Consider the following 16,581-nt stretch of genomic DNA (forward strand, 5'->3'; position numbering starts at 1 on the left):
TAAAATGTGCTTTAGTGTACCCCAATATCAGGCCTGGGTGACAGCTATCTAGCATATGGGAGTGAAGGACACTGTGCCCAGGGTTGTCGGCTTGCAGCACAAACTCTCCCCCTTGAAAAGTGTAGACTATCACGGTCAGTGGTGGGTAAAACTACTGAATTGTCATACTTGAGTAAAAGATACCTTAAAAATCAAAACAATTATTCAAGTGAAAGTCACCCAGTAAAATACTACTTGAGCGAAAGTACTTAGTTTTAAACAAAAAAAGGCACTCTATTGTCATACTTGAGTAAAAGTTCAAAGTAAATGCCGTACACATCACATTCCTTTTATTAAGCCAACCTAAATGGCACAATTTGTATTTATTTACGGGATCGGCAGGGGCACACTCCAACACTCAGACATCATTTCCAAAACCAATATGTGTGTTCAGTGAGTCCGTCCGAGCAGAAGCAGTAGGAATATGATAACATGGTAAGTCCTGTCTGTGTATTCAAAATGTACTTTTGAGTATCAGGGAAAATGTATGGGAGTAAAATGGGCGGCAGGGTAGCCTAGTGGTTAGAGCGTTGGACTCGTAACCGAAAGGTAGCAAGTTCTAATCCCCTGACAAGGTACAAATCTGTCGTTCTGCCCCTGAACAGGCAGTTTACCCACTGTTCCCAGGCCGTCATTGAAAATAAGAATTTGTTCTTAACTGACTTGCCTGGTTAAATAAAGGTAAAAAAAATATATATATACAAATGTTTAAAAAAAATACAAATACATAAAATACATTTAAAAAACAGTAAAAGTTGCAAAAATATATAAAGTAGTAAAGTACAGATACCCCCCCCAAAAAAGGACTTAAGTAGTACTTCAAGGTATTTTTAAAACCACTGATCACAGTAGCATCCAGAATTGTTACTACCAATATTACAAGTTATGTCTCGTGTATTTTTACTATCCTACTGAAAATTACAATCCTGTGGGATGGAACAAACTGGAGACTGTGTACAAATACAGAAGGTGACCAATAATGTCGTCGCTCAGCAAAATAAACAACTTTATTTGACAGGTTTTATTTAACTAGCACCATGCTGCTGTTGCCAGCAGGGCTCATCAGGACGACTGACTGAAACAGATCCATGACTCTCACCTGCACCACATAAGAGATCCATATGAGCACTATCTCACCTGCACCACATAAGACATCCATATGAGCACTATCTCACCTGCACCACATAATACATCCATCCATAATAGCACTATCTCACCTGCCACATAATACATCCATATGAGCACTATCTCACCTGCACCACATAAGACATCCATATGAGCACTATCTCACCTGCACCACATAAGACATCCATATGAGCACTATCTCACCTGCACCACATAAGACATCCATATGAGCACTATCTCACCTGCACCACATAAGACATCCATATGAGCACTATCTCACCTGCACCACATAATGTTTACAATCATGTGGTCCTTCTGTAGCTCAGTTGGTAGAGCATGGCGCTTGTAACGCCAGGGTAGTGGGTTCAATCCCCCGGGACCACCCATACGTAGAATGTATGCACACATGACTGTAAGTCGCTTTGGATAAAAGCGTCTGCTAAATGGCATATATTATTATTATATATTATAATACATCCATATGAGCACCAGCCGTTGAGAGAATAGGGTGCCGCCCACAGTCAGCTGTTTGGAGATTAGTGCTCATTCTGCCACGCTGCTTTTGCAGCACTATGAATAAAGTGGTATGAATGAAGGCTAGTTGACTGAATAGGATGCTGACTGAGTGAAGGCTAGTTGACTGAATAGGATGCTGACTGAATAGGATGCTGACTGAGTGAAGGCTAGTTGACTGAATAGGATGCTGACTGAGTGAAGGCTAGTTGACTGAATAGGATGCTGACTGAGTGAAGGCTAGTTGACTGAATAGGATGTTGACTGAGTGAAGGCTAGTTGACTGAATAGGATGCTGACTGAATGAAGGCTAGTTGACTGAATAGGATGTTGACTCACAACTGGGTTATAACAAGTACTGTGTTATAAACAGGTCACTACTGGGTTATAAACAGTACTGTGTTATAAACAGGTCACTACTGGGTTATAAACAGGTCAATACTGTGTTATAAACAGGTCACTACTGGGTTATAAACAGGTCACTACTGGGTTATAAACAGGTCACTACTGTGTTATAAACAGGTCACTACTGGGTTATAAACAGGTCACTACTGGGTTATAAACAGGTCACTACTGGGTTATAAACAGGTCACTACTGGGTTATAAACAGGTCACTACTGGGTTATAAACAGGTCACTACTGTGGTATAAACAGGTCACTACTGTGTTATAAACAGGTCACTACTGTGTTATAAACAGGTCACTACTGTGTTATAAACAGGTCACTACTGTGTTATAAACAGGCCACTACTGTGTTATAAACAGGCCACTACTGTGTTATAAACAGGCCACTACTGTGTTATAAACAGGCCACTACTGTGTTATAAACAGGCCACTACTGTGTTATAAACAGGTCACTACTGGGTTATAAACAGTACTGTGTTATAAACAGGTCACTACTGTGTTATAAACAGGTCACTACTGGGTTATAAACAGGTCACTACTGGGTTATAAACAGGTCACTACTGGGTTATAAACAGGTCACTACTGGGTTATAAACAGGTCACTACTGGGTTATAAACAGGTCACTACTGGGTTATAAACAGGTCACTACTGGGTTATAAACAGGTCACTACTGGGTTATAAGAAGATTTGCAGTTCATTCTTATTAAATGCTTTATTACAAAATAATGTGAACCAAAAGCAGCAGGACTTGATTCTTGTATAATTTGAAGGCTCTCGAGTGGCGCTGCGGTCTAAGGCTAGAGGCGCCACTACAGACCCTGGTTCGATCCCGGGTTGTATCGGGCGGAGATCAGGAGTCCCATAGGGCGGCGCACAATTGGTCCAGCGTCGCCCGGGATAGGCCGCCATTTTAAATTAAGAATTAGTTCTTAACTGACTTTCCTAGTTTAATAAAAGGTTAAATAAATACAATAACTTTTTAAATCTTAGAAACTGAATGAAACGTGATCCTTGCCTTTAGGCTGTACCCATCTTATATCACAAAAATGTTTCTGAACAAAAGGCTGATGCCTTGAGTAGTATCTACTTCGTAGTAAACGTAAAACAATTTTCTGTAAACGAAAAAAAAAAACCAACATTTATTGCAATCAGTCTTTTTATTACAGGGCACATCAGATGGTTTTGTAGGGTCTCAATCGTACACATTCAAACTGCTCTGGGATTATTCAGACACAAGAGAAAACATTTCAAAACGGCAACCGTTTTGTACCAGCTGTGTAATGTTTAGTGTAGCTTGAAGATACGAGAGGAAGAGAAGGCTGATATCTCATCACCAGTTTCACGTGACGTATTAAACTTACACACAGTGGTGCTCTCCTGGATTAAGCCTAGTCCTAGAACCCCCCCCCCCCTCAAAATAAAACACTTGAATTTTTGTTAAATATGTTCCCTCTTCATCCTCCAGACCCAGACTCTCTATCCCCCCCAGACTATCACTCCAGACTCTTTATCTTCAAAGCATTTGATGCATCATTCATTAATCCTTCACCAAATTAGGTCAAGACACAGTTTAAACATTACACTATAGCTGGCCTCTAGTCAGGCACAAACATGGAGACTGGCTTGCTATAGTTTCACTGAGAAGTACAAAGAAGAGAGCACCAGACCTAAGGCCTACATGTAATCTCAATGCAACAATGTGAGCAAAAACAATCAAGCCAGAAACGTATAGAGCTGAATGCCAGTATCTTAACAGATATTTGTGTTCTAAGTGAATAAGGCAGTCTCTACCCAATGTGTCTGAAGAGCTCATCATTATGTTTTCCAATATTGCAGATATAACAAAACCCCAAGACAGAAAAAGTTAATGGTGGAACAAACCTAGCATGAGTGCCAGGCTGTTTAGTGCTATCACACCGACTCCCTGTCACTCATTGTCATGGCACAATGAAGTAGATGCAAAGACCACAAACAGATCTGGGACCAGGCTAGAATAAACTCTTTGGCAGTACTGAAGAAAAAAAAAGCTACCAAAAACCACCACACCATTTAATAAAAATGTAGAACAAGGAACAGTGTTTCTTTTTTAAAGTTTCTATAACATAGTGTAATACCACTGAATAGTCGATTATATTTGTGTAGAACAGATTTTAATGATATCATTGAACTCCCATTGAGTTGGAGCAGATGTGCTTTGTCCTAGCGAAGGTGAACGACTACACGTGGCAGATAGTGAAATTAAGAACCAGTATAAAGATATATATATATATATATAAAAAGGCCTTCCAAGGAAAAACATCTTAATATTCTAATTTTAACTTCAAGGCCCTTTTCTCACCATTGTATGTATAACTGAGACTAGTACACCTTTAACCTTACTCTATACGAAAAGAAACCTCTAATCCAAAATATATATACCTGGGATTTCTCATAAGATCTTAAAACACATTTCATTTCTTTTTTTTATTTTTATATATATATATATATATATATTTTTTTTTTTTTTTTTTTATACATACAATTAGAAAAGAAAATTGCAAGTAAGAATCATTCTGAATCATGTTATAGTTGCATTGGATAGTCCCCTACTTTATTTTTGAACAAAACGGTCACTGTTTACAGACAAGTATGGGATTGACACCGACTGATAAATAGTGTTTTCAGTATTAACTCAAGGTTTTCACCCTAACCAGGCTGGGCTTTTTAAAAAGCGGCCGTTTTCATTCATTGTAGCTTGGAATTAGTATGTATGTGTTCATCAAATCTACTGCTCAGAGAGTCTGGCTGTTGTCTTCTTCTGACCAGGCTGGGCTTTGGGCAGAGGAACAGAATAACTGTGTCCCCAATGGCACCACATTCCTCACACAGTATTACTGCACCACCTTTTAGCCAGAGACGTACAGATCCTGGTCAGAAGTAGTGCACTACATAGGGAATAGAGTGGCATTTGCGGAACGCAAAATTTAACCAACAGTCGGGCCCGTCTCTTCTTACTGGTACCAGGGGGTCTTTCGGATCCAGTGCAGGGTGAAACCGGCATCCGTCCGGATCTTGATGGAGGCAGCCTCGGCCTCTCTAACCGTCTCCTTCACAGACTGCATCAGGTTCTGGGCATTGTGAACCAACATCTCTGTGGCCTGGGAGAGGAGGAAGAAAAATGGTCAAATTGATCATTAAGCTGTTCTAGTATAAAACTGTACTACACTAGTAACATTACTGTTAATTACTACTCGAGCATTTGCTTTTCAAGTTGTGTTTTTCCCCCGTTATTAAACAAGTGGAATAGGGACTGTTCCTTATTCCACTTGTTTAATAACAGAAACCACTCAACCTCATTACGACGTAATTACAAAGCAAAAAGGTAACTTCGGTTGATGAGTGTTATCCAGTGATGTCCAAGTGTACTGACCTGCTCGGACTCCTCCTCGCTGATGTTGGTACGACCCAACATGGTGGCCTTGACTGTGGAGAGGATCTTCAGCTGTGTGCTGATGGTAGGGATGCGCTCACACACCTGGAACACAGAGAAGTTCCTCCAAGTTCAAGTTGATTTAAAGTGCATTTTACACAGGTCTCAACAAGATCCATTTCATTCAAACGACCGACCCTAATTCAGACGATCGACCCTAATTCAAACGATCGACCCTAATTCACACGATCGACCCTAATTCACACGATCGACCCTAATTCACACGATCGACCCTAATTCACACGATCGACCCTAATTCACACGATCGACCCTAATTCAAACGATCGACCCTAATTCAAACGATCGACCCTAATTCAAATCACAAGGACATGTAGGAAATTCGAAATTCTAGCTGTAGTCCTACCACTCCTACATGAATATAAGGTTGTCTTTTGTGTGGTCTCTGAACATGCCAGAGCAGACGCTGCACAAGAAAACCCTGACGAAAGCAGTCTGAAAATGTTTCTAGCGGTTGTCAAATCCTTGCTTCCTCCCTCCTGGCTTGCTCAGTTCTTCTCAAACTGCATTGGAGGAGAAGATCCTTAGGTCCCTCCCTTGGACCAGCCTCCTCCAATGAGTTTCGAGAGGAATTGAGGAAACAAGGAGGGATTTGGCAGAAGACTGGACCAGATAAAACCACATGTATTGCATCGGAGACATCATAGTTGTATTTTTTTTTAAGAAGACATGACCAGGGATCAGCCAGTCCACTGACCTGGAGCAGGTTGGTCCGGATGCGTTTGTCTGTGCACTGCTTGGCCACCTCCTTGGCCAACTTTGTGACCTCGTCTGAGGCTTTTGCGATGTCTTTGGCACACTGAATGAGGGCACGCTTGTTCCCGCCGGCACCGCGCACCAGACGGGACATCTCAGCCATGAGCAGGGCCATTCTCTTGGCTGCACCGATGATGTCGTTACCCTGAAAGAGATCACAATCAAGAAAAGCATGAAATTGGACATCTGACAACACAGTATGCTACAACACAGTACGCTACAACACAGTACGCTACAACACAGTACGCTACAACACAGTACGCTACAACACAGTACGCTACAACACAGTACGCTACAACACAGTACGCTACAACACAGTACGCTACAACACAGTACGCTACAACACAGTACGCTACAACACAGTATGCTACAACACAGTATGTTACATGTCACATTTCCTTGATGGCACTGAATAATGGCAACTCTGAGCGGCTCTACTGTTGCTTTCTGGTCGCAGAGAAATTGCTATGTTCTGTACTGGCAATAAACTATACTTGACATTAAACCTGAACGTGTAAGTGCTTCTATCTCACCTTGCTGGACCACTTGCGGGCTTCCTCGTGGAGCTGTCTGGCGGCCATCATCATGGGCTCGCTCACCATCTCTCCCACCTCTTGCTCTGGGAAGTCCTCGTCCTTCTCCTCTGGGGGAGGGGGTCTGGGGGGAGGAACCTCACCCTCGGGGAGAGGTGGTTTTGGTGGGGCGGGCTCGTCGCTGACCTGGCATGTTGCAGACAGAAGTGTTAATTCTCTGTGGAAGATCATTTCTGTTCTAAAAAAAAAAAAAAAACTAAATATATCAGAACGTTCTGAAACCACATTGTTACCCCACTGAACAAAACCCTGGTGTTGACAGTCTAGGACTGTAAAAGCTTTTTGTAACAACTGCTGAAAAAAGTTGTATAATTTATTTTTGATTGATTGACTTACGTGCAGCTGGTCCAGATCAGGTGGTGGTGGGGGGAAGTCTGGTTCCTGTGGCTGGAACGCATCTCTCACCTTGGCAACGGCCCCCAGGATCCTATGGCCTGAATCCAGGAAGCCCTTCTGCAGACCTGGACACCACAGAGGAAGAATCAGATAGATCGTTAGGCCTTATAAATAGGAGACTAGACAAAGGCCCCAAAAGCTGCTGGTGTAGCAGCAGTAAAACATTCACAGACCCCTACACCATAACACCATTGACTGAACTTAACTTTGGACTATCAAAGATTCACAAAATTGACAGAATGAGGCTTCATATTTTGTATTACGTCATGCTAGATAGTTATAGATGGATAGCTAATATAGCAGAGTACACAGTATAACGATCAAACATATCCTAAATGTAGGGAAACTGCCTTGAAACGTACTTGGATCGGTGATGTTCCCAGCCACAGCCTTGGCGTTCATCACCATGGGAGATATGGTCCGGCTCAGCTCATCGGACGCAGCCTTCACTATCTCCCTGAATCTAGGATCCTCAGAGTTCTCCACCTGCGGAGACGATGCTATTAATGTTTCCCTCTTTAAATCATGTACTAGTTCTTTGTAATTCAGTTGTCAGTATTGTAAACTGCTAAAAAGGCGCCATCATGGCACACGTGTCTGTATGCTTCTGCCACTGCATTCCTTGCTCTTTGTGGTTTCAGACTGGGTATGTGTAAAGCTCTGTGGTTTCAGACTGGGTATGTGTAAAGCTCTGTGGTTTCAGACTGGGTATGTGTAAAGCTCTGTGGTTTCAGACTGGGTATGTGTAAAGCTCTGTGGTTTCAGACTGGGTATGTGTAAAGCTCTTTGTGGTTTCAGACTGGGTATGTGTAAAGCTCTTTGTGGTTTCAGGCTGGGTATGTGTAAAGCTCTTTGTGGTTTCAGGCTGGGTATCTGTAAAGCTCTTTGTGGTTTCAGGCTGGGTATCTGTAAAGCTCTTTGTGGTTTCAGGCTGGGTATCTGTAAAGCTCTTTGTGGTTTCAGGCTGGGTATCTGTAAAGCTCTTTGTGGTTTCAGACTGGGTATCTGTAAAGCTCTGTGGTTTCAGACTGGGTATCTGTAAAGCTCTTTGTGGTTTCAGACTGGGTATGTGTAAAGCTCTTTGTGGTTTCAGGCTGGGTATCTGTAAAGCTCTTTGTGGTTTCAGGCTGGGTATCTGTAAAGCTCTTTGTGGTTTCAGGCTGGGTATCTGTAAAGCTCTGTGGTTTCAGACTGGGTATCTGTAAAGCTCTGTGGTTTCAGACTGGGTATCTGTAAAGCTCTGTGGTTTCAGACTGGGTATCTGTAAAGCTCTTTGTGGTTTCAGGCTGGGTATCTGTAAAGCTCTGTGGTTTCAGACTGGGTATCTGTAAAGCTCTGTGGTTTCAGACTGGGTATCTGTAAAGCTCTGTGGTTTCAGACTGGGAATCTGTAAAGCTCTGTGGTTTCAGACTGGGTATCTGTAAAGCTCTGTGGTTTCAGACTGGGTATCTGTAAAGCTCTGTGGTTTCAGACTGGGTATCTGTAAAGCTCTGTGGTTTCAGACTGGGTATCTGTAAAGCTCTGTGGTTTCAGACTGGGTATCTGTAAAGCTCTTTGTGGTTTCAGACTGGGTATCTGTAAAGCTCTGTGGTTTCAGACTGGGTATCTGTAAAGCTCTGTGGTTTCAGACTGGGTATCTGTAAAGCTCTGTGGTTTCAGACTGGGTATCTGTAAAGCTCTGTGGTTTCAGACTGGGTATCTGTAAAGCTCTGTGGTTTCAGACTGGGTATCTGTAAAGCTCTGTGGTTTCAGACTGGGTATCTGTAAAGCTCTGTGGTTTCAGACTGGGTATCTGTAAAGCTCTGTGGTTTCAGACTGGGTATCTGTAAAGCTCTGTGGTTTCAGACTGGGTATCTGTAAAGCTCTGTGGTTTCAGACTGGGTATCTGTAAAGCTCTTTGTGACAACTGCTGATGTAAAAAGGGCTTTATAAAAATACATGTGTAAATAAAACATATCTTTACCTCCCGTTTGGCTACCAGGAGGATCCGGTTGGCCCGACGGGCGATGCTGGTGGCCCCTACCACTAACATCTGGGGCTGGTGGTTAGCCATGGCAGCGCGACATTTCTCCAAGTCTTTCTTAATGGCCTCCTCAGAGGCATCCAACAGAGACTTGGTGTCTATAGCCTCGTCCACCAAACCTAGAGACAGAGGAGACATCATTCTTAGTGCTTATAAGGAAGTGAACACATTTACATGTTCACACAACGCCCACTTCATCGTGATATATAATAAAATGATAGATGGTCTGACACTACCTGTCATTTTCTCCACGTTGTCAATCCACTGGTTGTTCATGGTCTCAAAGTGCTCCAACGCAGCCTGGTTGCCTGGGTTTCTCAGGAGGATACGGGCAGCAGAGACCACCTAGAACAGAACGTTCCCGTGAGTTGGGGACATCATTCCATCATCCTCCTGACCAATTGACACTTTGGGATACTCACTCTCACGCCCTCACTCACCTGTGGTGTAATATCTCTTGTAGATTTGACGGCAGCTTGGATCCCCTCCACAGTGCTCTTGTTAGCGGCTCCTACAGCGGCAGCCTTCTCTGCCGTGGCAGCCAGCTTGTTGGCGTGGTTTTCAAAGTTGGCCGCCCTCTCATCAAACACCTAATATAACAGTTACATATCACGGAATGATACAAACTTAAAAGGATACTTCGGGAGTATCTACTTTACCAGAGTAGCATTGCTAGCAGATACCCATAGACTACCAGTCATTGTGCTAACGCTATTTAGCTTGGCCGACAAAACTACCTCTTAACTTCATTCATACTGGACACAGAGACATAAATACAGTAAAGATCAGTAAAGATCACAAGATCCTCTGACTCTGGGGAAGTAGATAAATGGCCAAAATACACCTTTAATATAATATAGACCAATTGTGTAGATGGTCCAAACTGTTTTTTTATTTTTTTATTATCTTACACGATTACTTATAGTAACATTTCTCTCAGGAAATGTAGTCTAAATATTATTGATTGACAAGTACCACATAAATGATTGGAAACTAATCAATGAGTAATCCATATGTTATTTTTTTGAGCTTAATGTATGATGATATGAATCTGCCAAATTGGTCAGGATAGTCAAAGCCAGAGACTTATCTAGAGACACCTTATGTCCCAGAATATAATCACATTCTATGATGTAATATATAGGTCTATATACACCTCTCTGCTCATGTTGTCTGTAGCTTGTGAGGTGTGGAAACACTGTTGCTTTTATGAATTTTGTCTTGCTTGTCGTCCTACGTTGCTCTGTCTGTATGCTACGTCTTGCTTGTCGTCCTACGTTGCTCTGTCTGTATGCTACGTCTTGCTTGTCCTACGTCTTGCTTGTCGTCCTACGTCTTGCTTGTCGTCCTATGTTGCTCTGTCTGTATGCTACGTCTTGCTTGTCCTATGTTGCTCTGTCTGTATGCTACGTCTTGCTTGTCCTATGTTGCTCTGTCTGTATGCTACGTCTTGCTTGTCCTATGTTGCTCAGTCTGTATGCTACGTCTTGCTTGTCCTATGTTGCTCAGTCTGTATGCTACGTCTTGCTTGTCCTATGTTGCTCTGTCTGTATGCTACGTCTTGCTTGTCCTATGTTGCTCTGTCTGTATGCTACGTCTTGCTTGTCCTATGTTGCTCTGTCTGTATGCTACGCCTTGCTTGTCCTATGTTGCTCTGTCTGTATGCTACGTCTTGCTTGTCCTATGTTGCTCTGTCTGTATGCTACGTCTTGCTTGTCCTATGTTGCTCTGTCTGTATGCTACGTCTTGCTTGTCCTATGTTGCTCTGTCTGTATGCTACGTCTTGCTTGTCCTATGTTGCTCTGTCTGTATGCTACGTCTTGCTTGTCCTATGTTGCTCTGTCTGTATGCTACGTCTTGCTTGTCCTATGTTGCTCTGTCTGTATGCTACGTCTTGCTTGTCCTATGTTGCTCTGTCTGTATGCTACGTCTTGCTTGTCCTATGTTGCTCTGTCTGTATGCTACGTCTTGCTTGTCCTATGTTGCTCTGTCTGTATGCTACGTCTTGCTTGTCGTCCTATGTTGCTCTGTCTGTATGCTACGTCTTGCTTGTCGTCCTACGTCTTGCTTGTCGTCCTATGTTGCTCTGTCTGTATGCTACGTCTTGCTTGTCCTATGTTGCTATGTTTTGCTTGTTCTATGGTGCAATTGTCTATATTGTAATTGTTTTTAATAACCTGCCCAGGGACTGCGGTTGAAAATTAGCTGGATGGCTAAAACCGGCACTTTTACTCAAACGTTGATTAATGTGCACTGTCCCTGTAAAAATAAAATAAACTAAATAGGTAGAAGGTAACGAATGAGCCATGATGGAGGCAGGGAGATAGACAGAGAGAAGCAGAAAGAGAGGGAGATATCACTCACCTGGTCCCTGTTGGGGGCGTTGGGTGGGGCGGTGGCGGCCACAGCCAGCAGTTTGATGGGAGTGGTCGTGTCGCTAAAGATGTCGGACACCTCCTGTGTCATCGCTTCCTGCATCGTTCCTTTGAGGTTCTGAGAAGACCACACACACACACACACACACACACACGAGTTAGTTAGCAAAAGACCAGCTTTAGAAATATTACCCATTAACGATAAACTCTCATGGTCTCTTTTAACAAGTGGCTTACCTCAAATCAATGAAAAACTGGTGCAGTTCTACAAGCTATTGTTGAACCATTGATTTTAAAGTCTCTTTCTCTCTTCATGAATAACTTTTAAACACATTGTATTGGGCTACTTTAAGGTATCATAGTTATAGTGGCTTGAGAGCATTAGACTGAAGCTGTTGTCTCCAGCCAGCAGGGGGAGCATTTCACCATGCCTGTGTCAGAGTGAGCTCCAGACAGCAGGGGGAGCATTTCACCATTTCCTGTGTCAGAGTGAGCTCCAGACAGCAGGGGAGCTTCCCTCAGCCCATCCCAACCCTCAGCTTCCCTCAGCCCATCCCAACCCTCAGCTTCCCTCAGCCCATCCCAACCCTCAGCTTCCCTCAGCCCATCCCAACCCTCAGCTTCCCTCAGCCCATCCCAACCCTCAGCTTCCCTCAGCCCATCCCTACCCTCAGCTTCCCTCAGCTCATCCCATCCCAACCCTCAGCCCGGACTAGTGTGGCTAATGACTTGGCCGGATGTGATATAGCCTGGACTAGTGTGGATAATGACTTGGCCGGATGTGATACAGCCTGGACTAGTGTGGATAATGACTTGGCCGGATGTGATACAGCCTGGACTAGTGTGGATAATGACTTGGCCGGATGTGATACAGCCTGGACTAGTGTGGATAATGACTTGGAAGCGACGGTAGGTGAGAGTGAATGTGAGCAGTCTTACTTTCAGGCTCTCCTGGAGATGTTGAGCCACGGCACGCGCCTGCGGGGACTCCCCATCACCCCTGGCGGCCAGGTCGGCTAGCTGGGCCATCAGCTGTTCCACCTGCTCACACTTCCCTACCAGCTCCTGTCTGTAGGGACCTGGCAGAGCGTTAGCCAGACGACGGCCCTCCGCCACCAGCCCCCGGATAGCTGCCTGGCCTAGGGAGAGACACAGTCAGACACTCGCAGAAACATACACAGAATAGACACACCAGCACACAGAAAACAAGGCTTTGGATCATAGGTGGGTCTCTACCGATTTGGGCCAGAGGGTTAAGTCAGTAGTAGGACCACCCACACATCCTTCACTCCGCATCGCCCTATGGAGTGGCTCTATGGCACTCCGCGTGGCTCTGTGGCACTCCGCGTGGCTCTGTGGCACTCCGCGTGGCTCTGTGGCACTCCGCGTGGCTCTGTGGCACTCCGCGTGGCTCTGTGGCACTCCGCGTGGCTCTGTGGCACTCCGCGTGGCTCTGTGGCACTCCGCGTGGCTCTGTGGCACTCCGCGTGGCTCTGTGGCACTCCGCGTGGCTCTGTGGCACTCCGCGTGGCTCTGTGGCACTCCGCGTGGCTCTATGGCACTCCGCGTGGCTCTATGGCACTCCGCGTGGCTCTATGGCACTCCGCGTGGCTCTATGGCACTCCGCGTGGCTCTATGGCACTCCGCGTGGCTCTATGGCACTCCGCGTGGCTCTATGGCACTCCGCGTGGCTCTATGGCACTCCGCGTGGCTCTATGGCACTCCGCGTGGCTCTATGGCACTCCGCGTGGCTCTATGGCACTCCGCGTGGCTCTATGGCACTCCGCGTGGCTCTATGGCACTCCGCGTGGCTCTATGACACTATATCATAAACTGGGTGGTTCGAGCCCTGAATGCTGACTAGCTGAAATACATGGTATATCTGACCGCATACCACGGGTATGACAAAACATGTATTTTTACTGCTCTAATTATTTTGGTAACCAGTTTATAATAGTAATAAGGCACCTCGTTGCGTCGTGCCTAACAGCCCTTAGCAGTGATATATTGGCCATATACCACACCCCCTCGGGCCTTATTGCTTAATTGTTGTATGTTATTCTATATAGTTGTGATTAAGTTTACTCTGAACATTCTCCAGGAGGTTATGTAATACAGCCCAGAGTCTAAGTGTTAACAACAGATGAGAATATCCAGGCTTCCGAGCCGACAAGCCAAGGAGATAATGAGGTTGGGAGAGAGCATAGGAATGTACCGCACAGAGAAAAACAACACAGCAGACATGTACACAGAGTCTGGACTGATGTTCACTGTAGAGGGGGAAAGAGAGAGAGAGATGGAGGGGAAGAAAGCAAGAGGGAGGGAGTTAGAGAAAGAGATGAAGGTTAAGGAAAGAATGAGAAAGAGAAGAGGACATTCAGTCTCACCCACTCCCCCGTCATCCATGGTGGGGTTCTCCATCCAGCTCTGGGCCTGCTCAATCTTCCCCTCCAGGTGGACAGCAGCCTTGGCAGGCCTGCTGTTGGCAACAGCCTTGCTGGTCTTAGACTGCAGGTTCTGTAGGGCTGTGGCTATCTGCTTCGCCAATGCCCTGGCCTCCGGAGTATCACCTTTACCCCTGTGATGGGAGACAATAATGACATACTGGATATGAAAAGTCCATAGTCTCTCTCTAAAGCATCAAAGCTAGTTATACTAGGGAAAGCTAAATGAAATGTCCATAGTTTCTCTCTAAAGCATCATAGGTAGTTATTCTAGGGAAAGCTAAATGAAATGTCCATAGTTTCTCTCTAAAGCATCAAAGCTAGTTATACTAGGGAAAGCTAAATGAAATGTCCATAGTTTCTCTCTAAAGCATCATAGCTAGTTATTCTAGGGAAAGCTACATTTAATAGAATGATGCATGTAGGTGTTGGTCAGCAAGAAAACGATGTGATAACATTCACTTAATCTCTAAGGCAGTGGCATTCAAAGTCGGGTCGTGACCCCACTAAGGGAAAATGCAAAATTGACAAAAATAATAAAATAAAAAAATTAGGAGTACAGATTATTTTATGGGACCAATATACAAACGTTTTTCAGAAAGGTAATTTTAAATATAAAATTGTATTTATTAGATTCTTTAAAAAAATGTTTTATCTAAAATGTACTGATTTTAAGGTTGTCATTAGATTTGGGGGTCCCTGCTGAAAAGCTGCTCTAAGGAATTACATGGCCTACAGATGGCAGACAGAAAGCACAATATTGGCCCAAGGACCCAACCCTGCAGAACTCAATATTTAACTTGAGTGTTTACAACATTCTTCATTAAACATTAAGATATTGACTCAGACAGACAAAGCCCCCGCGCTCAGGTAATACGTACGATCCTTTTTAAGCTGTATTGTCTTGTCGTATAGTTGTCCATTCTGCCAGGGAGTGTTGTCAGTTGTAATCTTTGTACCTATTAGTTTGAACTCCACTCTTAGATCTGCTATTGTTAGCTCAGAAGAGAAGCCCACTGTGGTCTGCTCAACCAGTACTATTAGTTCAAATGTGAATTTCATAAACTTTAATACCCCCTCGGTTTTCATATCACATAGAGGGCTTGGGCTGTTGCACATCAGCAACCAAAGGCCATGCAAGTCAGTTTATAACATTTCATCATTGGTTAATGTGAGAGTCACTCATATTGACATTGGCTGCCGCCACAAGAAAAGTAATTCACGTTTCTACTCCTTCCTCTTTTACTATTAGGGATAGATCAAATGGTGCAGTTCTGTGCAATCTTATGGCCATACTAACTACATCCATATCAACCATCAGACAGGTTCTTCAACCGCCCTATTGAACATAGCTTGAAGTTTCTATGTGACTTTAAAAATCGTAAAGGACTTGGATTGATGCATCTGAATATGAGGAACTTTCTTCCTAAACTGGGTTCCATTAAGATCTGGGCTATGCAGACGAATCCGGACATTCTGGGATTGACTGAAACTTGGATCTCTGGGGACATTTAGAACTCTAATAATATGGAGGATTATAATGTGTTCAGAGCTGACAGACAGGGTAGAGGTGGTGGGGTGGCCATTCAGAGCTGACAGACAGGGTAGAGGTGGTGGGGTGGCCATTCAGAGCTGACAGACAGGGTAGAGGTGGTGGGGTGGCCATTCAGAGCTGACAGACAGGGTAGAGGTGGTGGGGTGGCCATTCAGAGCTGACAGACAGGGTAGAGGTGGTGGGGTGGCCATTCAGAGCTGACAGACAGGGTAGAGGTGGTGGGGTGGCCATTCAGAGCTGACAGACAGGGTAGAGGTGGTGGGGTGGCCATTCAGAGCTGACAGACAGGGTAGAGGTGGTGGGGTGGCCATTCAGAGCTGACAGACAGGGTAGAGGTGGTGGGGTGGCCATTCAGAGCTGACAGACAGGGTAGAGGTGGTGGGGTGGCCATTCAGAGCTGACAGACAGGGTAGAGGTGGTGGGGTGGCCATTCAGAGCTGACAGACAGGGTAGAGGTGGTGGGGTGGCCATTCAGAGCTGACAGACAGGGTAGGGTGGTGGGGTGGCCATTCAGAGCTGACAGACAGGGTAGAGGTGGTGGGGTGGCCATTCAGAACTGACAGACAGGGTAGAGGTGGTGGGGTGGCCATTCAGAACTGACAGACAGGGTAGAGGTGGTGGGGTGGCCATTCAGAGCTGACAGACAGAGTAGAGGTGGTGGGGTGGCCATTCAGAGCTGACAGACAGGGTAGAGGTGGTGGGGTGGCATTCAGAGCTGACAGACAGGGTAGAGGTGGGGTGGCCATTCAGAGCTGACAGACAGGGTAGAGGTGGTGGGGTGGCCATTCAGAGCTGACAGACAGGGTAGAGGTGGTGGGGTGGCCATTCAGAGCTGACAGACAGGGTAGAGGTGGTGGGGTGGCCATTCAGA

The 16,581-nt window shown here is 44.9% G+C and overlaps 1 protein-coding gene across 2 annotated transcripts in view; it reads right to left on the bottom strand.

The window, feature by feature from the left end:
• Positions 1-3,219: 3,219 nt before the first annotated feature.
• LOC118377848 (vinculin-like) overlaps positions 3,220-16,581 on the bottom strand; it is a 70,181-nt gene continuing 56,819 nt past the window's right edge. For both annotated transcript variants that reach the window (XM_052477664.1, XM_052477663.1), the window contains exons 11-22: positions 14,099-14,289; positions 12,651-12,850; positions 11,701-11,829; positions 9,777-9,926; positions 9,573-9,681; positions 9,277-9,455; positions 7,676-7,799; positions 7,254-7,378; positions 6,858-7,043; positions 6,266-6,469; positions 5,491-5,595; positions 3,220-5,218 (exon numbers count right to left, since the gene is read on the bottom strand). In XM_052477664.1, the coding sequence (XP_052333624.1) occupies positions 5,072-5,218; positions 5,491-5,595; positions 6,266-6,469; positions 6,858-7,043; positions 7,254-7,378; positions 7,676-7,799; positions 9,277-9,455; positions 9,573-9,681; positions 9,777-9,926; positions 11,701-11,829; positions 12,651-12,850; positions 14,099-14,289 (1,849 nt within the window). In that variant the 3' untranslated portion in view covers positions 3,220-5,071. The remainder of the gene's footprint in view (positions 5,219-5,490; positions 5,596-6,265; positions 6,470-6,857; positions 7,044-7,253; positions 7,379-7,675; positions 7,800-9,276; positions 9,456-9,572; positions 9,682-9,776; positions 9,927-11,700; positions 11,830-12,650; positions 12,851-14,098; positions 14,290-16,581) is intronic.

This window comes from Oncorhynchus keta, chromosome 24 (assembly GCF_023373465.1).
Source record: "Oncorhynchus keta strain PuntledgeMale-10-30-2019 chromosome 24, Oket_V2, whole genome shotgun sequence".
NCBI classification, from domain to species: domain Eukaryota; kingdom Metazoa; phylum Chordata; class Actinopteri; order Salmoniformes; family Salmonidae; genus Oncorhynchus; species Oncorhynchus keta.